Raw genomic sequence first — 26,432 nt, 5'->3', positions numbered from 1 at the left:
TTTTCCCTTTCAATATTTTTTCTTTGTCTTTAATATTTGCCAATTTGATTACTATGTGTCTCGGCGTGTTTCTCCTTGGGTTTATCCTGCCTGGGGCTCTCTGTGCTTCCTGGACTTCGGTGGCTATTTCCTTTCCCATGTTAGGGAAATTTTTGACTCTAATCTCTTCAAATAGTTTCTCGGGTCCTTTCTCTGTCTCTTCTCCTTCTGGGACCCCTGTAATGCAAATGTTGTTGCATTTAATGTCCCAGAGGTCTCTTAGGCTGTCTTCATTTCTTTCCATTCTTTTTTCTTTATTCTGTTCTGTGGCAGTGAATTCCACCATTCTGTCTTCCAGGTCACTTATCTGTTCTTCTCCCTCCGTTATTCTGCTATTGATTCCTTCTAGTATATTTTTCATTTCAGTTATTGTATTGTTCATCTCTGTTTGTTTGTCCTTTAATTCTTTTAGGTTTCTGGTAAACATTTCTTGCATCTTCTCAATCTTTACCTCCATTCTTTTTTTTTTAAATTATTTTATTTAGTTTATTTATTTTTGTCTCTGTTGGGTCTTTGTTGCTGTGTGCAGGCTTTCTCTAGTTCCTGTGAGTGGGGGCTACTGTTCGTTGAGGTGTGCAGGCTTCTCATTGCAGTGGCTTCTCTTGTTGCAGAGCACAGGCTCTAGGCACGCGGGCTTCAGTAGTTGTGGCTCGTGGGTTCCAGAGCGCAGGCTTAGTAGTTGTGGCGCATAGGCTTAGTTGCTCCGTGGCATGTGGGATCTTCCTGGACCAGGGCTCGAACCTGTGTCCCCTGCATTGGCAGGCAGATTCTTAACCACTGTGCCAGCAGGGAAGCCCTGCCTCCGTTCTTTCTCCGAGATCTTGGATCATCTTCACTATCATTATTCTGAATTCTTTTTCTGGAAGGTCGCCTATCTCCTCTTCATTTAGTTGTTTTTCTGGCGTTTTATCTTGTTCCTTCATCTGGTACAAAGTCCTCTGCTTTTTCATTTTGTCTGTCTTTCTGTGAATGTGGTTTTCATTCCACAGGCTGCAGAATTGTAGTTCTTCTTGCTTCTGCTCAAAAATAATTTTATTAAGGTACAATTTAAATACTCTAAAATTCAACCTCTGTAACTGTAGTTCGATTATATTAGTGAATTCATAGTAAATCATCACAATCCAGGTTTACAACGTGTCCCATCATCCTAAAACATTCCCTCATGCCCGATTATAGTTAATCCTCACTCCAATCCTCAGCCCTAGGCATCCACTGATCTACGTTTTGTCTACATATTTGCCTTTTCTAAACATTTCATATAAATGGAATCAAATAATATGTCGCTTTTGTGTTTGGTGTTTTTCACCTAGAATGATGTTTTTAAGGTTCATTCATTTTGTAACATGTATTAGCAGTTTGTTCTTATTAATTGTTGAGTAGTATTAATAGTATTCCATGGTATGGCTGTAACACATTTTGTTTATCCAACTGTCAATTGATTGGTACTTGGATTGTTTACAGTTTTTATCTATCAGGAATAATGCTATTATGAAAATTCACAAACATGTCTTTGTGTGGGCATAGGTTTTTTACCTCTGTTGCATAGATTCCTAGGAGTGGAATGGCTAGATCATACGCTAGGTGCATGTTTAGCTTTCTAAGAAACTGCCAGGCTGCTTTCCAAAGTGGTTGTGACATTTTACAGTCTCACCAGCAATTCATGATGGTTTGTTTTTCCACATCCTCAGCAACACTTAGTATTGTTTATCTTTTTGATTTTAGCTGTTCTAGTGAGTGTTAGAACACTGTGGCTGTTAATTTTAATTTGTGTTTTCCTAATGACTTGGTTTTAATTTGTGTTTTCCTAATTGTGGTTTTAATTTGTGTTTTCCTAATGACTAATGATATGAACACGTATTCATGTACTTATTAGCCATTTCTATGTTTTTTTTAAATGAAATATCTGTTCAAATCTTTTGCCTATTTTTTAATTGTTTGTTTTCTTGTTATTGAGTTGTGAGTTCTTTTATATTCTGGATACAAGTCCTTTATCAGATATATAATTTGAAGTTATTTTCTTCCTATCTGTGGCGTCTCTCCTCATTTTCTTAATGGTAACTTGTGAAGTTTTTAATTTTGTAGTCTAATCTATCAGGTTTTTATTTTAAAGACTGTACTTTTGTGTCACCTCTATGAACTTTTTGTCTAGCCAAGGACACAAGTTTTTGCTATGTTTTCTTCTAGAGTTTTATATTTAGGCTTTACATTTAGTCTGTGATCTATTTTGAGTTAATTTTTGTGTGATCTATTTTGAATTAATTGGTAAAGTGAATCTTTTTTTATATTCTGTAATTGTTTGCATAAGATGAGAATTGTTTCTTGAAAATTTGGTAGAACTTGCCTGAAAAATTGTCTGATCTTGGTACTTTCCTTGTGGGAAAATTGAAACAATTAAATAAATTTTTTAATGATTAAAGGGCTATTCAGGTTTTTTATTTCTTTCTAAGTAGTTTTGGTGAATGATATATTTAGGAATTTGCCCATTTTCTTTAAGTTTGAAAATTTATTGTCATAAAAGTTTTCACTGTATTCTCCTTGTCTTTAAATCTGGTTTTATATGTGGTTCTACCCACCCTTTTCATTCCTAATATTATTAACTTTGTCTTCTCTTTCCCTTCCTTTTAAAAAGATCTGGTCAAAGGTTTAGGTATTTTAAATCTTTTCAAAGAACTGTGCTTTTTGTTTTGGTTCTTTGTTGGTTTTCTTTGTCTTCTACCTCAATGACTTTTGTTATTTTCTTATTATCTCCCTCTATCTAATTGTGTTTATTCTGGGATTCTTATCACCACCCCCCAACTTTTTAAATTACACATTTAATTAATTAATTTTCAGTTGTTCTTCTTTTTACTCTGAGCTTGTAAGGCTACGAATTTTTCTTCCTGCATTCTTTTTGGTGATAAAGTATTTTATTTTTATTTAGTTCTAATAGTATTTAAAAATTTCCATTATGATTACTTCTTTAACTTATGTTTTTTGGGAATGTTTGAATATCTAAATTATTTAATTAAAAATTTACCTTTCACATTTTTTTGTTTGTTTTTTGTTTTTTGCGGTACGCTGGCCTCTCACTGTTGTGGCCTCTCCCGTTGCGGAGCACAGACTCCGCACGCGCAGGCTCAGGTGCCATGGCCTATGGGCCCAGCCGCTCCGCAGCATGTGGGATCTTCCTGGACCAGGGCACGAACCCGCGTCCCCTGCATCGGCAGGCGGACTCTCAATCACTGCGCCACCAGGGAAGCCCTACCTTTCACATTTTAATTAGATTGTTAACCTAATTGCATTTTGGTCAGAGAATTTTGTGTGATATTGAGTCTCAGAAATTTTCTGAGACTTCTTGTTGTTGTTGTTTTTAAATATTTATTTATTTATTTTGGTAAATAAATATTTATTGGCGCTATTGGTAGTGCCAGGTCTTAGTTGCAGCAGGCAGGCTCCTTAGTTGCGGCAGACAGCCTCCTTAGTTGTGGCTCAGGGGCTCCTTAGTTGCAGCTCGCCGGCATATGTTGCAGCATATGCACTCTTAGTTGTGGCATGCAATGTAGGATCTAGTTCCCTGACCAGGGATCAAACCTAGGCCCCCTGCATTGGGAGCATGGAGTCTTAACCACTGTGCCACCAGGGAAGTCCCTGAAACTTGTTTTGATTAATATGTGATCAACTTTTGTAAGTGTCCCGTGTGTGCATGAGAAGAATGATTATTCTCTAATGATTGTGTGTTCTGCCTATGGCCATTAAATTAAGCTTGTAATTTGGGTTGTTCAACTCTTCTTTATCTTTGCTGATTTTGTTTTTCTCAACCTGACCTGATACTAATTCAGAGAGGGTTATTAAAATACTCCATTATATTGTTAACAAATTTACTTGTAGTTTTATTATTTTGTATATTTTGAGCCTATTTAATTATGTTTAAATTAACATATTTAGAATTGTGTATTCCTGGAGAACTGAACCATGTACTATGGTTCTTCTGTGTAGCACTTGTCACCGTTACAGGTTTACTGTTTGTGTGATTAGTTAATGTATGTCTTTCTCATTGGAGAATAAATTCCAAGTGGGCAGGGATTGTCTTATTCCTTTTATTATTACATCCACAGTATTAGCACAGGTAGAAGATACATATTAAGTATTAATTGAATGAATGAATTTGTTTTCATTTATTTATTTTTTAGCAGTTCTTTAGTACTTGTTTGCTATAATGTTTTGGTTCTTGCTGTCTCTCCTACACTCTCCTCTTTGGTCTTTGAATAAGCCAAACTAGGAACTTTTAATGTCATTGCTCTTTCATGGTACAATATTTATTTTCATTTGTATGCCATTTGTTTTTTCAAATTATCAATATAGTACATTTAAGGAATATGATTTTTCTACTTAATTGATTTTTTATTAATAAACATCAATGATTCTTTTATTTTAGGAGTTTTTTTCTTACAAGTTTTAAAGTTGAATATCTCTGATTTTATATATCTATATCTACATATTTATTTATATAATTGTGGTTACATACTGCTGTTTAACAAATCATTCCAAAACTTTGTGGCTAGAAACATCAATAAATGCTTGCTTATTATCTCACACAGTTTCTGTGAGTCAGGAATTCAGAAGCAGCTTAGCTGGCTGTATTTGGTTCTGGTCTCTCATGAGATTACAGTTAAGATATTGGCTGAGGCTGCCATTATCTGAAAACTTGACTAGAGCTGGAGGAGATGCCTCCAAAGTGGCTCACTGACCTACAGAACTGTGAGATAATAAACAGGTATTGTTTTAAAGCTGCTAGGTTTGTGGTAATTTGTTACATGGTCTCAGTGGAGATGTCTAACCAAATTGCATTGCACGATCTTTGTTTCTGGTGAAAAGTTCAAACCTGGAGTCCTGGATATCAGATAGAAGTTAGATCTGTTGAAGGTAAGAGGTAAGGCATCTAGCTGAGTAAACTTAGACTAGGCCTGGAGATGACTTGAGGGAGTAAGAATAAATCTGGAAACATTCTGCTGTCACTTTTATAGCTGCTCTTTCCTGACTCTGACTTCAAAACACCCTAATTTATTTATCATCAGTTTTGATTTATGTGAACTGCACTGAATCTGTGTATGTTCAGTTACAGCACCAAGATTAAAAGTGGAATTAGAGAAGTGCTACTCATGCCAAAGGCAAAGCAGCAGAGGAGAAATCAAAGAGAAACCAGCTCTGCTGAATCACTAATGGAAGCGAGCTACAGGGCTTTGTCTCATTCCCAGAGAACATCAGATTCCTCACTTATGGAATATATAAGCAGATAATTCTGCATCTATTATAACAGTATTGGTAGTAAAGATATGTTTGAAGTTTAAACTTTAAATGTTTGCATTATGTGGAGATCAGACCGTGTAATGGTAGCCTTCTCACATGAGGTAATGCAGATCAGATCAGTGTTTCTCAATTTTTTTTTCATTATCACCCCCTAAGGAGCTTTTTAGACATTTTTTCCCTAATAAACCCCCGCCCCCCACGAGATTTTAATACCGTAGATATACTGTATATCTGTTTATGTACTGCATGTAGTTCTGTGCTTTATATGGGAAAAGAGTAAAATCCCTCCTTCCCCAATTAAAACCAAGTTTTGCCTTTGGGGTCACTATCATCCCTGCTGAGAGTGCATGACAAAGATGCTGATGTGATTAGGTAAAATTAAAGTTTGTATTTAAAGGGATCATTAAAAAAGGTATTTTCAGGGCTTCCCTGGTGGCGCAGTGGTTGAGAGTCCGCCTGCCGATGCAGGGGACGCGGGTTCGTTCCCCGGTCCGGGAGGATCCCACATGCTGTGCAGCGGCTGGGCCCGTGAGCCATGGCCGCTGAGCCTGCGCGTCCGGAGCCTGTGCTCCGCAACGGGAGAGGCCACAACAGTGAGAGGCCCGTGTACTGCAAAAAAAAAAAAAAAAAGGTATTTTCATACTGTAATCCAGACATCACAGGACTAGAGTACTGGTCCAAACTCATGTCAGCAAAAAGAGACGTAGCATCTGCATGTCTTGTTTGGAGAGTACCTCTGGAAGGGTAAACCTGTGAAGCACTGACAAATCTTTACAACATTTAAGAGTAATGATTATACCCAGATCCTTGCTGTAAATAATGAGAAACAATGTAGCACGTGTCTACATTATTTGTGTTTCCTGAGTCATTTCTATGCTTTGTTCATGATTTAAGGAGACCAGGTGTCCTCCTTGAGTAGGGCAGTTTGCTTTGGAAGTGACCATCCTACTGTCCCAAAAAGGTAGAGGCAGGACGCCAGAGTCCTGTTTCGGCTTCCTAACTTTTCCTCAGAACAGGTAAATATTTCAGTTCTGCTTCTTTTTAGTTGGCAGGGTGGGCTGTGGTCTAAAGATCACAGGAGACAATAAGTCAGGCCTTGTAAATTCAAGTGTCCACAAGGGCCTTGGCATACATAGAAATGTATCAACAGTGAAACATAAATGCTTTATCAGTCAATTTTGGCTGCTCAAGTCTGCTTACAACATCAGCAAACAGTAATTTTTCTTGCTCATGGGTCTGCAGGTTGGCCAGGGTGGGTCTCATCTCCTTCAGGCTGCAGTCAGATTCTGGTCTGCTCCACGTGCAGCAAGAGCAGTAGGAAAACTAGGGAGAGATTTCTAATCAGCGTTCCTTGATCTGCTGATGGGATTTGTTTATGCTGCCCAGTGTTTTGAAAGCCAGGACAACCAGGCCTTTGTCCTAGTACAGGAGTTTAGCATACGCGGTTGATTGAATCATTGTTCCTAATTCTTCATTCATTTCCTGATTAAGAAATGAACATCTTTCTCCATAAAGGTTTCATAAAGTCTTTTATATGGCACATATTATATGATTGTTAAATAAATTATTATATCTCTTGACAGTTTGATTTTTTTTTTTTTTACTGTGTAGCTTGTGGTACTTGTCATTTCCATGTCCTCTTGCTTTTTTTCTGTTCTGTTCTCCCCCCTTTTTCTCCTTCCCTTCCCATTTACTTTAAAAACAGCAGTTGTCAGTATTGAGTAAGAGGGAGTGGTGGAGAAAATTTAAGATATGAAATCTTCCACTGTTGATATAAAGTAATTTAAAATCAAGATTTCTTTCACAAGGCAAAGAGCTACCCAACCTTTCTGATATTGTTTGCTTTTTGTTTCTTTGTTTGTTTGTTTTAGGATTCAGAGAGTGACTCTTAAAAAGAATTCTGTAGGTCTGAAGACCTAATCGTATTTATACATAATAGTAGAGCACATGGAGACGGGTAGTTAGATGCTGGGGGAAGGGGGTCATTAAAAAGATGCTATGGGCTTCCCTGGTGGCGCAGTGGTTGAGAGTCCGCCTGCCAATGCAGGGGACACGGGTTTGTGCCCCGGTCCGGGAGGATCCCACATGCCACGGAGCGGCTGGGCCCGTGAACCATGGCCGCTGAGCCTGCGCGTCTGCAGCCTGTGCTCTGCAATGAGAGAGGCCACAACAGTGAGAGGCCCGCGTACCGCAAAAAAAAAAAAAAAAAAAGGTGCTGTGACGTTTCCACATGCTCTTTTCTCAGATCAGAACCAGTCAGTCCTTAAATTTTCTCTGCAAAGTATTGGCTTGGTGGATTGCCCCATCCTCATGCCCCTATTTTGAATGTGCAGAAGAGTTACTAGGTAAGATTTTAGGCCCCAATAGGTCCAGGTTTCACATTCATCTCTACCAGTGAATCTTTTTTAAGACTAAAATGACTAGGCTTCATTTTCACTTTAATATAATTAGACTTTCTTTTCTTGGTAATAATTCTCTTCCCCCTTTAAAGCAATTGCTAATATTTGCTTCCTTGTTGATATTCTAGTGATCTTCACTACCGGTTGTTTTTTTTCTGTTCTTTTACATTTCTCATGCAGGATTGTTGAAACTCAGACTCTAACTATATGAAGCTAATTGTATTTTACTGGTGTCTTCCGTGTGTAAATGCTGTATTCACTCTGAGTTTCCAAGAAGCAAATCACTTAGACTATTCTGGTTTGGCATGTTCTCTCTTTCTAACCACCATTGGAGCTGAACCTGGGAACTGAACACAATTTGAAATTTTGTGGTTTGGCTGCTAGAAGTCAGAGCTAAACTATCTGAAGCTAAAAATTATTAATGTTGAAATGTTTTAACCCACTAAGTAAACCTGAAAAAATAATGAAATTTAACTCCAGCCAGCCCATAAAAATTGCATATAACATATTTTTTTGAGGTTAGAAAGAGAGGAAAAATATATGAAAAGGATCTGAGATTGCTAAAGAATTAGAAATTAGTTATTATAGTTTAAAGAAAATGTTAATATCCAAATTCGAATGCAAAGTAAAACAAGCATACAAAAGCCAAATGAACCCAGAAATCTTATGTTATTCATGTGATATTCTACTTTTCTCAAGACTGTACTGAATCAGTACATAAAAATAATGATGCAAAGCGAGAGAGAGGCATGGACATATATACACTACCAAATGTAAGGTAGATAGCTAGTGGGAAGCAGCTGCATAGCACAGGGAGATCAGCTCGGTGCTTTGTGACCGCCTGGAGGGGTGGGATAGAGAGGGTGGGAGGGAGACGCAGAGGGGAGGAAATATGGAAACATATGTATATGTATAACTGATTCACTTTGTTATAAAGCAGAAACTAACACACCATTATAAAGCAATTATACCCCAATAAAGATGTTAAAAAAAAATAATGATGCAGGTAAAATACCAGTTGCACTTGTTTAACTTCAGATTTTTTTTTACATGTTTTCTTTGAAGATGGAATAATAAGATAACACCTTACAGTATCATGGTAGTTGATACTTTACTGAATATATTCATATATAACATCTTAAAAAATGTTTTTAAATTGAGGGCTTGTTTCACCTTTCCACTAAAAATCACAAAGCATCTCATGGTTTTAAGCTCATTAAATCTTAGAACATATCTAAAACCGGGCATGTAGGTACTATGTATAGAAAGGAAGTCCTTTGTTCCTCCGTTAGTTAGCACTCTGAAGAGTCATCATTTCTCATTTTCAAGATCCCCTTTCAACTATTATTGATAGAAGTTTCCTTTGCTCTGATGTCTGGTGATTAATTTTATCCATGTTGTCCTTGATGATGATAAAAGGTCCATGAAAAGTGTTTTGGGCTCTTCAAAACTACCAGTCTCCAAAGGACAGTATGTAAGATGGTCCATTGGGTTGTGGGAAAAAGATATTAGAACTTTTATTGGTATTTCAGTTTAAAACATGAAATAAACCTTTATTGATATTTAATAAGTGGATTGACACTGGCATCCTTACTTGGTCTGTATGTTCGACTGTCATGTGTCAGGTATAGTCCATGAGGAAAGGATACAGAAGGTTGACAGGGGCACCTTGATTGTATCTTTATTTTCAACATATTGGGGTGAATTATAGTTCTGCATGTACCTAGTTAGGTGGATTTATTGATTTAACTAAATCATACCTCACAAAGCAGACAAATGACATAAAAAGATTCCTGCAAAGAAACTATGTATTGAAGGCAATACTAATAGTGTGAGCAGAAGTGGACCACGTGTACATAAAAGTCAGAGCTGATGACTCTCCTACAATTAATGAAGTAAAAATCAGTGACAGTCTAATCTCATCTGTGAAGACATCCAAAAAATTTGAAATTATAAAGAAAACAGTTTGATATATGGAATTGTATCCATTATTGTTAACAGTGAAACTTCCTCTGTTATTTTGTTCCTTGAAATACTGGCAAATGATAGTAGGAAGCCATCATAGTTAAGAAACACATCACAGGAAGACGAACCTCCACAGGTTTTTCAGTGACTTTTAAAGTCATGTGATACATATTCAATATCTAGAAAAATTTCACTAAAATTAATGATAGGTATTTAAAAGCCTCTTTTGGGTTTTCTGAAGAGCAAAAGGCCAAATGCAATACATTGTTAATACTGTCAGGGAAACTCTTGTTCTTCCTGTCCTGTTACAGTAAAGTGGATGAAATAAGACATAGGAAACAACATGGCAACATCTTAAGTGGATTCTTTTGTGAATAAATACTTTCAGATGGAAATCATTGCTGATGATAAGCATCAAGAATTAAAACAAGTTATTCATTGTGGAAAGATGGTATATAATAAAAGTACAGAAGTTTCTAACAGGGCCCAGATTATCGTATTAATAAGCTAGATTCTGTTTCAGTAATGAAATACATGAACTAAATTATTTTGGGGCCACAAAAGTAAAGATGTGTCAAGGAAGATATATTCTCAAAAATAAATGACTTCTTGAATATAAAGCAATGTTTATGAGGGAATTTCCTGGTAGTAATGTTAATGTTCTGATTTTGACAGGGATTTAGATTGCATATGTATATACATTTGCTGGAACTCATCAAATGATACACTCAAGATTTGGGCATTTCATTGTGTGTAAAATTTACCTTAAAAGGAAAAAAATAATACACATTAAACTCAGGTTAATTATATACACACTGAACTGTTAGGGGAAAGTATATTTATGTCTTTGACTTACTTTGAAATGCATTTAAAAACATCTAAGATGGATTGATGAATGGATAGAAGGATGGATTGATGGATAGTATAGTGTAGTAGTATACTGTACTATATAGTATAGTAACAATAAAATGGCAGTTGCAGAGTCTAGGTGGTGGGTATACGAATGTTCTCTGTAAAACTCTGAATTTTTCGGTTACATCATCCTTAGGCAGTCTATAGCAACACAGAAGCTGATGTCAGATGTGTGAAGAGTGCTTCAGGATGGTACAATTTTTATAAGAACCTGACTGGTAAAGTATTGACTCTTTGTAGTATAGTCTGTAATGAGACGAAGAGTGACCATGAAAGTCATTTGAATCACAAGAGCTTCTTTGGTTATCTCACAGCAAAGATTGTAAAAGACTGTTGAATTTAAAGATGGGTGAAACTTTTATTTTTGAGTGAAACTTTTTTAAAATGAAAGGACAAGATATGTCAAATTTGCTGACACTTTTTGTATAACAAGTGGCTATATAATATGCCACCTAGCAGATTGAAAATCAAGCAAGCAAGCAACCAATGGAACACTCTTACTCCATCCCTTCAAAGTAAAGGATATTTTTACAATGAATGCGAAAGTAACTGCTTCTTAAAAGACAGAGATCAAAATACAGAGTGTTTTTCAAATCATTGCTTGGAAATGTTTCTTTTATCATGTGATTTTTGTCATCAAAGATGTGTATCTTGTGAAAACTTTACTATCTGCACACTTTAAAAAACTTTAACAATATTTTCTATACTGTTAAGAAATCTTCCAAATAGTTTCCTTTGATTGTGAAACCAATTATTAAAAATGTTAAAAGTCAATATATTTTGATTAGTTTACAAGAATAATTAGTTGAGGGGCTTCCCTGGTGGCGCAGTGGTTGAGAATCTGCCTGCTAATGCAGGGGACACGGGTTCGAGCCCTGGTCTGGGAAGATCCCACATGCTGCGGAGCAACTAGGCCCGTGAGCCACAACTACTGAGCCTGCACGTCTGGAGCCTGTGCTTCACAACAAGAGAGGCCGCGATAGTGAGAGGCCCGTGCACCGCGATGAAGAGTGGCCCCCGCTTGCCACAACTAGAGAAAGCCCTCACACAGAAACGAAGACCCAACACAGCAAAAATAAATAAATAAATACTCCTGTTCTCTGTTTAAAAAAAAAAAAAAAGAATAATTAGTTGATATGAGGGAAGATGGAAATTTATTAGTCAGAGTTCAACAAAAACTTGATAATTGGAAAAGGTATTAAAAAATAATGATTTCCTAAGTACAACAAATCATGTATTTCTTTAATTTCAATCCTTGCAGTTTTGCAATTATCACCTTCTCAACTGTAGAGCCATTGCAATTAAGCACTGAAATAAGCAAAACTTAGGAACTGACATTTCAGTTACTGAATTACAAAATATTTAAATCAATATTTAAAAAACAGCATACATAGTTTCATTTATTTTCATTATTATCTTTGCTCCACTAAAAGTGCTAATAAGTTTTTATGAGAGTGAAAAGATCTATACAACTAATATATGTTATGAAACTATTGATTTGTATTTTATTTTAGAATTAAAACAAGATACGAAACTATTTTTAAATGCTTGTAATCTTTATTTTTTAATCCCTATTTCATGTGGTTTTATACTGTATAGAATGTATTAGTAAAATAATATATATATAATACATATGCATATATTGGAGGTTCATACTAAAATTTTTATTTTTTTTTGGTTTGTTTGTTGGAGTATGTAATCAAAGAACTTCAGAGTTCTCACTGATCACTCATGATCTGGCACACTGTTATTGCTAGCAGCAATTATTTATCCTAAAAGTCTATATCATTGTTTTAGAGATTATAAATCAGCACATGGTTTCTAGCTTGTGAGCCTTTGTTTTTTTTAATGTTAAGCTTTGATAAATGAAGTTTACCCTTATTCTAAATTCCAAAAACAGTAGTTCTCAAATGTAGAGCAGCATCAGTGTCAACTTACTAGAAATGTAAATTTTCAGGCCCTATTTCAGACCTATTGTTAACCAGAAATGCTGGTCAATGAGCTTGCCAGGTGATTCTAATGTTCACTCATGTTTGAGAACCATTGGCCTCCATGATTTAGACTCCTGGGTCATCCCTTCTTATTTCTTCCTGCTTCATAGTATATCTGAGACAGTTTCTTCAGATCTCATGTGTCTCAGTCTTAGCTTGGACTTCTGTTCATCTCTACCTGAGATTTTCTTCTCTCCTTTCCTCCTCTTCTTTTCCCTTCTTCCTATTGTGAAAAATTGTTCATTAGTGTTATCCTCACAAAAGGGATAGTGTTCTGGTTCTTAAAATTTGGATGCCACAGCCAGTATGACAAATAGCATGTTAAAGGGGATATTTTTAATATTTTCAAATTAATTTTTGTTAACTGCTTCCTGTTGGACTCAAATATGCCTGTGATTAACATCCTATTCTTTTCCATCTATATCCTCTTGTTTTTGAATTTTATAATCTCAAAATAGCTTTCCACCAACTAAAATTTTAAAATATACACTTCAAAGTATGAATCACCTAGATTCAGTAATTATTGAATTTTGTTTTATTTGCTTTATCTCTCTTCTGCACAGACACACACACACACACACAGACACATACACTTCTTTTCTGATTCATTTTGAAATTAAATTGTATATATCAATACCTTTTACTCCTAAATACTTTTAAGAATAAAGATCAAAGTACCTTTTAGTGGGACTAGTACAAATGTACTAGTACTAGTACAAAATTGTTTTGAAAGGCCAATTTATAACAAATGCTAAACCAATTATTAAAGCCTCTTAAATATTTTCAAGATCTTTCTATAAATGTCTTAATGAGGAAAAGGTATAGAACTCCAAGTTGTGAATTTATAAATGAATCCTCAAGGCTTTCTCAACCAGTTTTTCATCTGAACTACAGAACACAGAGGATGGTCTGGGTGACTATTTTCTCACTTCTCCCAGGGATGGTGCATAACTAGTACCAATTCAGATGCATAGGGGGGAAGTTAATTTATTACATACAAGGGGCGTATTAGAATGTTCTCTCTGGGAACCCAGGTTAGTTGGACTGTATATGTAGCAAGTTCTTAAAAGGATTTTGCTTTGATTAGATTGTAATGTTTATACAAATAATTTTTTTTTTAAATTTTAGATTACAGGTCCACCAGGTTGTGGAAAAACTCAGTTTTGTATAATGATGAGCATTTTGGCTACATTACCTACCAACATGGGAGGATTAGAAGGAGCCGTTGTGTACATTGACACGGAGTCAGCATTTAGTGCTGAAAGGTGGGAGATTTTATTATTTTTCATTATAATGCTTTATTTTTGTAACTTATGTATAGCATGTAACATTTACAAACAAGTTAACATTTTTTATTTTTGAGAATACAGAGTGTTAGATACTGTTTTAAAGGAATTTTCCTTTTAAAATTAACACAGGCAGCAATTTCTTTTTGCCTTTTCTATCCCTTTCTTATTGGTTTGAGTGGGGCTCCTGAATAAGCTGTGTTTTGCAGAAAGTCAGGAAGAAACAAGTTTAAGAAACAGAGAGAGGTATGTAAGTAGAAAATGGAGAAGAGGGAAAGTTAATAAGACAGACAAAAGGTAAGCTGCTTTGTAAGTAATTACTAGTTGGAAGTAAAATATTAGTGAATGGAAAAATTGCAGTTTTCAAAACATTTTTTGCTTGAGAAATATTTTACTTTAATCTTTGAAATAGTGTGGTATTAAATGCAAGAAACACACCGATGATAAGTATATGCATGCTTAGAAAGAAAAGATTTCCTTAGTTTGGCAAGGACCTTTATTTTAACATTCTATGAGAAAGGCATTCAGTTATTTGCGTAACTCTGTATACCTGAAGATAAGTCTGATCTCCTCTTCCCCTGCTCTAATTGACGTTGATAAGTAGCAGTGCTTTATATATCTAGAGAATGACTCAATTCTGCTTTCTTAGCCAAGGTATAGTATAGGTATAGTTCTTTGGGTCTTTCTCTAGTTATGTCACAGTGAATCTTACTTATTTCTCTCTAAGAGTACTACAAAGATCAAAGTGTATTACCTGACCAGATAAATTTCAAATGGATTATTTTGCCTAGAGCTTATTTGCTTTGTTCTACATCTCTTGATTATCTATTCTTTCTAAGTATATGCCACTGGTTTGTCAGCTGTTTGAGTTTGTGTTATATCCTTGTATCTTGAAAGCCAAATCCTACGACTGACTCATAGTAACTGTTCAGAAAATGTTTGATAAATGAAGGAATTGACAGGTATTGCTCTCAGATCGTGGAATCCAGATACCATTTCCTACTAAAAGGAACAAGGGTTCCATGGGGGAATGGCTGATTCTAGCTATGGAGCAGAAAGTTTTGTTTGTTTGTTTTAGTAAAAGGCAAAAGATTTATTCAATCTGAAGAGAAACTGGAGTATTAGGAGGTTTTTAAGTTGAGTCTGAAACATCTTATCTGATAGCAAGAAAGCTATCAAAGACTAGCTAAGGGAGTGTCAGAAGGACTCTGGCGTCAACCTGAAGAGCTCCCACTGGCCAAAGATGAAACAAATTGAGCACCAGTAGAACAATAATAGAAGTTGATTGAAACACATGGAATATGTTTAAATTCATGAGTCTGTAATATTAAGAAATGAAAAGCAGGACTTCCCTGGTGGCACAGTGGTTGAGAATCCACCTGTCAATGCAGGGGTCATGGGTTCGAGCCCTGATCTGGGAAGATCCCACATACCGTGGAGCAACTAAGCCTGTGCACCACACCTACTGAGCCTGCGCTCTAGAGCCCATGAACCACAACTACTGAGCCCGCATGCCACAACTACAGATGCCTGCATGCCTAGAGCCTGTGCTCCACAACAAGAGAAGCCACCGCAATTAGAAGCCTGTGCACCACAATGAAGAGTAGCCCCCACTCTCCGCAACTAGAGAAAGCCCATACGCAGCATTGAAGACCCAATGCAGCCAAAAATAAATAAATAAATAAAATGAAAAGCAACAAATTGATCACCATTGGAGAATTCTGGAGAAGCAACTTATTATTTTGAAAATGAGTTAAAAAAAAAAAAGGAAATCAACATTTATTCTCTTTTCAATACGAACTGTATTACTAAGTAACAAATATGTCTTTTTTATAGAAGTATTCCAATAATAAATGACGAAGGAATGATACAATATAACCAAATTATAAACCCTAATAATCTAGTGATCTAGGAACTGAATATTGTGATATAATAAATACATATCGTCATCCTGGTTACTGACAAACGAACTTCTAAATCCTTTGGAATTTCCTGAGTAATAGAGCTGAGAGGAACATAATTTGTTATTTGTAACTAGCCCCTTTCCAACCATACCTGAGTTTATGCTAATTAGATGACTCTTGGTGGGCCCCTAGATTGCATCTGAAGGGGGCTGGTTGCCAGAGGAACTGGTCATGTGATTATAGGGTTGAACTTGCAGCCCTACCTCCCCAACCTCTGAGGAGGGAAAAGGGACTAGAAATCAGCATTCCCATTTAATGAATCATGCCCATGTAGTGGAATCTCCACAAAACCCTCTAACTGATAGGGTTTGGAGAGCTTCTGGGTTGGTGAACACATTGAGGTGCTGGGGGGGATGGTACTCCCGATTTATAGCTGGTTGGTCTGAAGTACCAGAGGCCCGAGACTTGTGATTGAAGACTGAAGTGGGGGCAGCCTTGTGAATCTGAGCCTTTAACCTGCGGTGTCTGAGTTAACTCCTAGTAGTTAGTGTTAGAATTGAATTGACTTGTAGGACACCCAGTTGGTGTCCATAGGGAATTGGAAAATTGCTTAGTATAGAAAACCCACACATTTGGTGTCAGAAGTGTTGTGAATAAAAACAGTTCATAAACAGAAAAGTGTGCTAGTATCACAAAAAGGCAACCAGTCATTGTGGTACTTGCTGATGGAAGAATAATCAAACCAGAAAGTGATCAAGTTTTCAGATCCAACGACCAGTTTACAACATATACAGAGAAGAGAGCAACACGTGAAGCTACATCTGAGGGATGTAATCAGAAAATCCAAACTGGAAAAGAATAAACAACAATTTGTAGGATTAAAAAAAAGAGTTGGAGGATAAACCTTTGGATTTAAAGAGACTTAAAAGATGTATCGAGGACATTTAGGTTGCTTCCATGTCCTGGCTATTGTAAATAATGCTGCAAAGAACATTGGAGTGCATGTATCTTTTTGAATTATAGTTTTCTCAGGATATATGCCCAGTAGTAGGAGTGCTGGGTCATATGGTAGTTCTATTTTTAGTTTTTTAGGGAACCTCCATACTGTTCTCTATAGTGGCTGTATCAATTTACATTCCCACCAAGAGTATTACTCAGCCATAAAGAGGAATGAAATTGGGTCATTTGTAGAGATGTGGATGGACCTAGAGTCTGTCATACAGAGTGAAGTAAATCAGAAAGAGAAAAACAAATATCATATATTAACGCATATATGTGGAATTTAGAAAAATGGTACAGATGAACCTATTTGCAGGGCAGGAATAGAGATGCAGACATAGAGAACGGGCATGTGGACACAGGGGGGAAGGGGATTGTGGGATGAATTGGGAGATTAGGATAGACATATATACACTACCATGTGTAAACTAGATAGCTAGTAGGAACCTGTTGTATAGCACAGGGAACTCAGCTTGGTGCTCTGTGATGACCTAGATGTGTGGGATGGGTGGGAGGGAGGTCCGAGAGAGTGGATATAGGTATACATACAGCTGATTCACTTCATTGTACAGCAGAAACTAACATAACATTGTAAAGCAGTTATACTTCAATAAAAAAAAAATAGAGCTTAAAAAAATGTATTGGGCTTCCCTGGTGGCGCAGTGGTTGAGAGTCCGCCTGCCGATGCAGGGGACGCAGGTTCGTGCCCCGGTCCAGGAAGATCCCACATGCCGTGGAGCGGCTGGGCCCGTGAGCCATGGCCGCCGAGCCTGCGCGTCCGGAGCCTGTGCTCCGCAACGGGAGAGGCCACAACAGTGAGAGGCCCGTGTACCGCAAAAATAAAACCAAAACCAAAACCAAAAAAAATGTATTGCTCACATCACATTGTACACCTTAAACTTACACAATGTTATATGTCAGTTATATCTCAATAAAGCTGGGAAAAAGACATAGTGATCAATTGTAATGTGATAAACTTATTTGGATCTTTAACAAATAAATGGTAAAAAAAAACAACAGAAGCATAAACATGTGACACCACTGGAAATCTGAACGTTGAAACATTTGATATTAAAGCTGATACAGACAAATATATTTGATGCTAAATCTGGTAAAGACACTGGCTCACTCAGGTTGTCCAGGTCTTTAAAATGCCAATGACTAGCTTTCAACTCATAAGCCAAGAAAGTATTAAATAGCCAATTAGGTAATAAATAGCTAATGTATAAATAGCTCTTACAAAGGTCCTGGGGCATTTGCTTAAAGAATTGAAGGATTAAGGTTATTCTGATAACAGCAGTTTAGTTCACTGTAATTGGATTCTTGCTTTTTTTGCGCCACTTTCAAAGCTGAGTTTACAATGTCTTCTTAAACTGTTGCATTATTTCATTGTTATCAGCATTACAGTTCAGAGTAGGTTAAAAACCTATCAGTGAATTAGGTGAAATCCAGTAGCAGGTGACTAGTCTACATTCTCCGTATTAATTTGTGGCGATTTTTGTTTTTCTTTGTCTTTGCATTTAGTCTAATTGGCTACTTTTTGCATTCTCTGTATTAATTATTTTCCTTCATTATCTTTTCCTGCCTATGTACATATTACTTAGTACTTGCATTAGAGGCAGGCTGGAAAATTGAGTGGTAAAATTTTTGTCCCTTTTGTTGGAATCATGTTGCATAATTCACAAGGAACTCTTATGAAGGTCATTTGAAGACAAGGGTTGCGATTTATATTGTTTTTATTTTTCTAGTCTATTCTCCACAATGCTTGAAAAGTGTGATGATCTGGTGCTAGGATCAGGTGGAATCAAAGGTCCCTGTGCTCTGTGCTCTTTTGTATAGATGCCAGACTTGGTGTTCTTTTAGTGCCTTCTGGAGTTTGTCATGGCAGATCAGAGCATGGAGCTGGGTCTGTGATGCTTGGTCACATTTCGTTTGTGCTGTTACAATATTGTTTGATTCCTATTTGGAGTTACTGGGGAAGGTTGGTCAATCAGTTAGGGAAGCTTTCTCCTGCAAGCAACTGGATACACAAAGAATAGCGGCTTAAACAACTAGAGGTTTATATTTTTCCCCATAACAGGAAGACCTGAGTAGGTCGTTGCTGGCACTGGTTCTGTCTCTCAGTGATGATAGAGACCTAGGGCTGGTACATTTTAGGCATAATATCCGTTCTGTGCTTAAGTCAGTGAGAATAGAAAGAGCCAATTATATCTTTCATCAGGAAAATATACTTTTCAGAGTAGCCACCTCCTCCCTTCTGCTGATTTTCTTTTCACGCTCTGGAATCCTTCTGCAGACTTCTCACTTGGTCACCCCTACATGCAAGGGAGGATGGAAAAGTGAGGGCAAAACATATTTGTAACAAGTGTGATGGGGATGGTTAACATAACTGCTTGAGTAAAATTGGGGTTCCCATAGCAAGGAAGAAGTGGGAATGGATATTGGTAGGTAATTAATAGTGTCTCCCACAACTGGGATAGTTTTTGGACTCAGATAAGAGATAAAGCAGGAAAATATAAGACCCAGAAAGGAATATGCTTTAGCTTTCTGTATGTCTCTGTATGGATAATTGTCTCCATTTTGTCCTTCAAACAAGCTCTCCGAAAAGCACAAATGAGGGCTTCCCTGGTGGCACAGTGGTTAAGAATCCGCCTGCCAATGCAGGGGACATGGGTTTGAGCCTTGGTCTGGGAAGATCCCATGGGCTGTGGAGCAACTAAGCCCGCGTGCCGCAACTACTGAACCTACGTGCTGCAACCACTGAAGCCCACATTCCGAGAGCCCATGCTCCACAACAAGAGAAGCCACCGCAGTGAGAAGCCCCCGCACTGCAATGAAGACCCAACGCAGCCAAAAATAAATAAATAAAATAAATGAATTTTAAAAAATCAGTTAAAAAAAAACACAAATGTGGAAGTGAATTGAAGGATTAACATGAAGGAAGATTAAGGGATTAACATATAGAGAATTTAGGGTAAGTGAAAAAAGTGGAAAATAGTTTCTGTCAGTAAGTTGCTAGATATCTTTTTATCAAGAAGGAGGAAGAAAACAGAGGAAGAATAAATAAAAATAAGTGAAGTTTAAAATGTATTTAAAAAAAAGAAAGGATTTCCTTGCTGGTGCAGTGGTTAAGAGTCCGCCTGCCAATGCAGGAGACACGGGTCCTAGTCCAGGAGGATTCCACATGCCGCGGAGCAACTAAGCCCATGTGCCACAACTACTGAGACTGAACTCTAGAGCCCGCCAGCCACAACTACTGAGCCCACATGCCACAACTACTGAAGCCCGCACGCCTAGAGCCCGTGCTCCACAACAAGAGAAGCCACCGCAATGAGAAGCCCGTGCACCACAACGAAGAGTAGCCCCTGCTTGCCACAACTAGAGAAAGCCTGCACGCAGCAACGAAGACCCAACGCAGCCTAAAATTAAAGAAAGAAAGAAAGGAAGAAAAAAAGAAAAAAGAAAACCTTGAGGTGATATACTTAAAAGCACTTTGGAATGCTTAGTTATATATTTCTTTAAAGCAATACACTAGCTAGCTCATTTTTACATATTTTTGAGAAGTACGTTAATCATGCTTGTTCATCACAGGCTGCAATTGTATTTCTGTACTGCTTAATAATTAGATAATAGTATACTCTGGTGCTAAACCCTCAAGTACTCAGGGACTGCCTTGGGGAGAGGGGAATGCTAAACAGGCAGAGTTCTGGATCTCCTTCTTCTGATTGATTCAGGAAAAGTCTGTTTTTATTTGTTTTACCTATTGGACTTCCCTTAGGCTATCATATAGTCTTAGATGCTATATGCTGTACATACCTTGAGAATAGAGATAAATAGGTTAGTGACCTGTCTATGGAAATTTTGGCAGCCGTGAAAATTCCAGTATACATGAATTGAATGAATACTATATTATCCCTATTGGGGATAATTAGAAAAAGATGGAACTGGAGGTTAAGAATAAAAAAGGAAGGTAATATGGATGGTAGTAGTAATAGAAATTTTTGAAATAAAACTTTGGGAGAAATAAAATGGATAAAGGAAAATAAAGCAGTCTTAGAACTGCAAGTGGAATGTGTGTGAGGAAGACGGAGGGATCTGGGGAAGCAGGAGATGGGACCCAGGACCCTGGAAGGTGGAGACTTGGGGAGGTGGGACATAGAATTGGAATTGTAAGAGGCAGAAGTAGACATTCCTGAGATGTCATGAAATCAGAAGAGCTTTGAAAACTAGGAAGAAAGATGTAGTCCAACAGGGGAGGAAGAAAATCAAATAATCACAAAATTGTAAAATTATAACTATTATAACTAAGTATACAGAGGAGAGGTATATGTTGTGTTGGTACCATGTGGAAGCAATGGCCAAGCTTAGATCTGAAGGAAGTTTTGTACTTGGTGTTAATGTCATTTCTGAGGGTGCCAAGTACCCTACAGCCAGTTCCCTTTAATTCCTACCAAACTACCTAGAGTATCACTCGTTCTGAACCAGTGTATCAGGGAGAGGCATGAAGCGGTAGTGCCCAGCATGACTTTGGCTGATTCTGGAGGCAATACCAGTGTGGTCTTAGGGCCATTTACCTACTTGCTAGTTGGTACAAATCCAGATATTTAACCCAGGGGGCAAACAACAGGGGAGATAAATTCCCTTTTACCGTTTTTTGAGATGGTTTCATGAGTCTGAGTAGGTTTTTCTTAGTTCAGTTCCAGCTGTCCTATCATTTGTGAATCGAGGTGAATTAGTGGTGAGGGAGATCCTGAAGAGTTTTTATGATAGAAAATGAAAATTAGTCATAAGTACTTATTATCACTAAAACAAAACCTTGGAATATTCTGGAATCTGTAAGGAACTAATAGATTCACATTATTATACTTTGTAATACCACAGTATGAAGCAAGTACATATTGAATTAATCAACAGGACAGTATTACATGAAGCTTTGAGAAACCATAAACTTATATTTCAGCACATTTATGATGCTAGATTTCAACTAGAATTTTGGAAAACTTTTTTTTTTTTTTTACATTAAGCATGTGTTTGGTTTCAAGTTGGCACGTGGTCACTAATGTAAAGCTTTTCTTTTATAAAAGAGCTGTGAAGTAACAGGAGGAACTTATAACAAAAACCTTGATCTGAATCCAGTCTTCTCCACTTTAGTGAATGGTAATTCCATTTCTCCAGCTGCTCATCTGATTAGTCAAGAAATCCCTTCGATCCTCTCTGGAACTGTATCTGGAGTGCAGTTACTTCTAATCACCTGATCTGTTCTCTAGGTCAAGTCATCATCTCTATCTGGACGACAGGCACTAGCTGATCTTGCTGTCACCCTTGCCCCTCCATAGCCTCTTCTACATTTGGTAGCTAGAGTGATTCTTTAAGAAAAGAAAAGAAGCTGGATCACGTCAGTCCTGATCCTAGGTTTCGCATTTTACTAAATGAAATCTAACCCCCAACCCCCGAAAAAACCCACAAACGTAAAAATCTTATGTGATCTTGGCCCCTGGCTAGCTCTCTCACCTTATTTCCTTTTATCCCACCTCTTGGTTCCTGTGTCGCAGCTACTACAAGCCTCCTTGTTACTCCTGCAACACCCCAGGCATCTTCCCACATGTGGACTTTTGCACTTGCTATAATTCTCTTTTCCTGTGTGCTGTTTCACTGGATAGCCACATGGTTCACTTTCTCATCTCCCTTAAACCTTTGCTCAAATGTCACCGTGTTAAAAAGGCTTTCCCAGACTACCCTCCATGAAATAGCTCTTACTTCTGTCTGTCACAATCTGTTCCCTTAACCTGATTCACTTTTCTTTAAAGCACATATTATCCAACATGTTAATATATATTTATTTGTTTGTCTTTCTCAGTAGCATGTAAGTTCCATGAGGGAAGGATTTGTTTTGTTTTGTTTTCTTGTTGTTGTTCATAGCTGTATCCTTGGCTCCTAGAATGGTGCCTCGCATATTAGGTCCTCAAATATTGAATGAATGAATCTTAAATGCATCTTTTGAAAAGAGTACTTTTAATAAAAAAGATGTCCACTAGATGGCACTGCTTTCAAATTTTATGTAATTAATGTCTGGGAGGAAAACATATCTTTTCTTTAGGTGGCTGTAACCAAAAAAGATCTTTGTGGTGAAGATTGTCATAAGAAATTCTACGATTAATGTGAGGCATATAGAATACTACATTTGTATTTGGTTTTTGATTTATATATTTTAAGATACTTTTTCTAAAATGAAAAACATTTGGAGAAACTTATAGAAAATGACAGCATATTCGTGTGTAAATATCCAGTTGATACAGGTATTCAGCATGATAACTGTGGATAAGGTTAGTTCAGGTCCACACATTGACCACCCTCCTTCTGAGGTGCCTTTAATGGAATGAGAGAGAGAAATAGTTTCCAGAGCCTTTGACTATCAAGCTGCTTGCTGGTTGAAATCCAGCCTAGTGTTAGATTCAGAAAATTATTATTGTCTGTCAGCTGTTCAGTTGTTGTTGCCAATGACTTAGGTACTCTCAGTCTGGTTCCTAATCGACTGGGTATCCAAATTTTGAAAAACTTCCATGTTTCTGGCAGGTGTCACCTATCCTATTAAAAATCAGCAGGTTCCAAGTGTCAGAGCTTTTTATCTGACTTCTCTGACTAGCACTAAACTCAGCAAATAGTTGCCCTAATCAAGAAATTTACACATTTTCCCCAGACTCTCAAAATTTGCCCGTTCTGCTTTGCCAGTGTCATCTCATTTCTTCTTGCTTTCATCACTTACCTCATTTCCTCCTTTTTTTCTAGTCCCTGTGCCTCCCTCTCTCAAGTACTTTTCCTGAATGGTCATTTGATCCATTCTGTACTCAACTTTTTACACAACTTTCGGTACTATTCCTTACTCCTAAAGTAATTTTTCCTCTTCTTTTTCAAACCAATGATGCCTTATCTTTTCACATTGTTCAAAATATACTTTTTTGTTTGTTTGTTTGTTTGCGGTACGCGGGCCTCTCACTGTTGTGGCCCCTCCCGTTGCGGGGCACAGGCTCTGGACGCGCAGGCTCAGCGGCCATGGCTCACTGGCCCAGCTGCTCCACGGCATGTGGGATTTTCCCGGACCGGAGCACGAACCCGTGTCCCCTGCATCGGCAGGCGGACTCTCAAACACTGCGCCACTAGGGAAGCCCCCAAAATATACTTTTTAAGGAATGTTATTAACTAGTTTTATTTTTTTTTCTTTCCTGTTTTAGAGTTTCTCTTTCATTTCTGAGTATGGCATATGTGAGGAACTTATTTTATCTCTTTAACATTCTCAGCTTCTTCTTGGAGCTCATTAACTATTTAGAAATGAAAACACTATTCTTTTATACTTTTCTGTTGTTAAATGGAACATAAAATATAGGATGGTTTTAGTATATATAGTCCTTCCTCCCAGTCACCCTTGGATGGCTAAGTATGGGGCTGATAAGGTATCATTTTAAATAGGAGACAATTACACTCAAAGATTTACATTTTGTATTTTTAGCCTGAAATATTTGAAATTTCTAATAACGATTATAGTTGCATCTGTTTCAACTTGTCAGTCTCTAATACTTGGCCTACCCCATGCATTAGATCTAGCTTTGAGGTTGGAATTCAGTGTTTAGAAAATAATTTTTTGTTTACTAAGGAAATATTGGACACATCCATTTGTTTAGAAAATAGTTTCCTGTTTACCAAAGCACTTATTTTGTATGTATTTAAGTTTTAATTGAGAAAACATATTTTTCTGGTCTGAGACATGGAGATTTACTGATATCTGATTATTAGAATCATAATATTCTACATTCAAATATATTTCATTTCTGAAAATGAAAGCATTTTTCTTATTTACTAAACATATGGTGCTAGTCAAATTTTCATTTATAAAAAAACATATTTTTATGTTGAACCTCAGAGATATTGCTTGCTCAGCATTAGATGAGATTAAGAGCCCTTGCTAGGCGTGTGCTCTGACTGGTAATCTCTTTTAGTGCTTACAAACAAGGGCTTACATTCCATAATTGTATATGAAGCCATCTTGCTTATACCTGCTCTTTTTTTTTTAATACCTGTTCTATTGATAAGGCTTTTTTTCCAGTGTTACTTATGGCTTATGAGTTTCTTAAGTAAAATTTATGTGGCCTTAAATATTGACTATTTTTATTTATTTATTTATTTTAATTTTTTGGTACAATTTTTAAAGGTTACTTTCCATTTAGTTATTACAAAATATTGGCTACATTCCCCATGTTGTACAATATACCCTCGAGCCTATCTTAAACCCAGTAGTTTGAACCTCCCACACTCCCAACCCTATATTGCCCCTCCCCTCCCCTCCCCACTGGTACCCACTAGTTTGTTCTCTGTATCTATGAGTCTGCCTGTTTTTTGTTATATTCACTAGTTTGTTGTATTTTTTTAGATTCCACATATAGGTGATATCATACAGTATTCATCTTTCTCTGTCTGACTCATTTCACTTAGCATAATGCCCTCCATTCATGTTGCTGCAAATGGCAAAAAAATATTGACTGTTTTTGCTTGTGCTATTTTTTCCTCCACAGACTGGTTGAGATAGCAGAATCTCGTTTTCCCAGATATTTTAACACTGAAGAAAAATTACTTTTGACAAGCAGTAAAGTTCATCTTTATCGGGAACTCAGCTGTGATGAAGTTCTACAAAGGTATGCTGTCTTAGATTTTGGTATTTTAGTAATACTTTGAAGATTTATTTTTTGTTTTTCATGTTTTCAGCTTCTGAGTAAAAAAAAGTCCCTACAAATTAGGATTATGAGAAATAATTATTTCAGTGTTCTTCATTTACTACTATTGGTTGAAGTATTTCTTTAAAAATGAAAAATATTTTAAATGAATAAAATGTTTTAGATTTAACTAATTAAGTGGTATGTTATCTACTGTTCCATTAACAACTTACCCCAAAGTTTAGCAGCTTAAAGCAGTAAACATCTGTTATCTCACATAGTTTTTGAGGGTTAGGTATCTGGGAATGGCTTAGCTGAGTATTTCAGGCTCAGGGTTGCTCAAGAGCTTGCAGTTAAGCTGTTGGCCAGGGTTGTAGTCATCTCAAGGGTCACCTGAGGCTGGAGAATCTTAGAGAATTCCAGGATCATTCATGTAGTTGCTGGAAGGCCTCCCTTCCTTCCTGGAGAGGCCTCTAGTTCTCACTGTGTGGGTCTCTCCATAGGGCTGCTTACAACATGTTGTTGACTGAAAAAAAAAAAAAGCACACAACCTAAAAGTTGAGAATTATATTTTATTCAGAAGACATACTGAGGACTTAAGCCTAGGAGGCAGCCTCTCAGATAGCTCTGAGGGACTGCTCCAAAGAGGTAAGGGAGAAGCCAGGATATAGGAGTTTTTGCAACAAAAACAAGGTAGTTGAAACATCAAAAAATTACTGTTAATTAAAGAAAAAACAAACATTTTGAGTTAATGAATTTAGCACTTTTGTATGTATGGGAAGATGCAAGAGTCTGGGCTATTGAAATCATTCCTTTGATATGCACCTTAACTGTCTAGGGCCAGTATCTTGCTTTTCTCTATTCTGAATTCCCTCAAGGTGCACAGTCAGGGCAGCTGCCGTGGCTGATGGCTTGATGGCCTCAACATCCTTTGTTTACTGATGTGGCA

General features: G+C 37.1%; 1 protein-coding gene across 2 annotated transcripts in view; it reads left to right on the top strand.

Moving 5' to 3' along the window:
* Positions 1-26,432, top strand: part of RAD51B (RAD51 paralog B) — a gene marked incomplete at its 3' end in the record, with an annotated part of 683,831 nt that overhangs the window by 24,178 nt on the left and 633,221 nt on the right. For both annotated transcript variants that reach the window (XM_082649495.1, XM_082649494.1), the window contains exons 4-5: positions 13,721-13,857; positions 25,346-25,465. In XM_082649495.1, coding sequence (XP_082505621.1) covers positions 13,721-13,857; positions 25,346-25,465 — 257 coding nt within the window. The remainder of the gene's footprint in view (positions 1-13,720; positions 13,858-25,345; positions 25,466-26,432) is intronic.

This window comes from Grampus griseus, assembly GCF_964374135.1.
Source record: "Grampus griseus genome assembly, chromosome: 2".
NCBI lineage: Eukaryota > Metazoa > Chordata > Mammalia > Artiodactyla > Delphinidae > Grampus > Grampus griseus.
The sequence above is the reverse complement of the archived record's forward strand: the minus strand, read 5'-3'. Positions and strand labels throughout refer to the sequence as shown.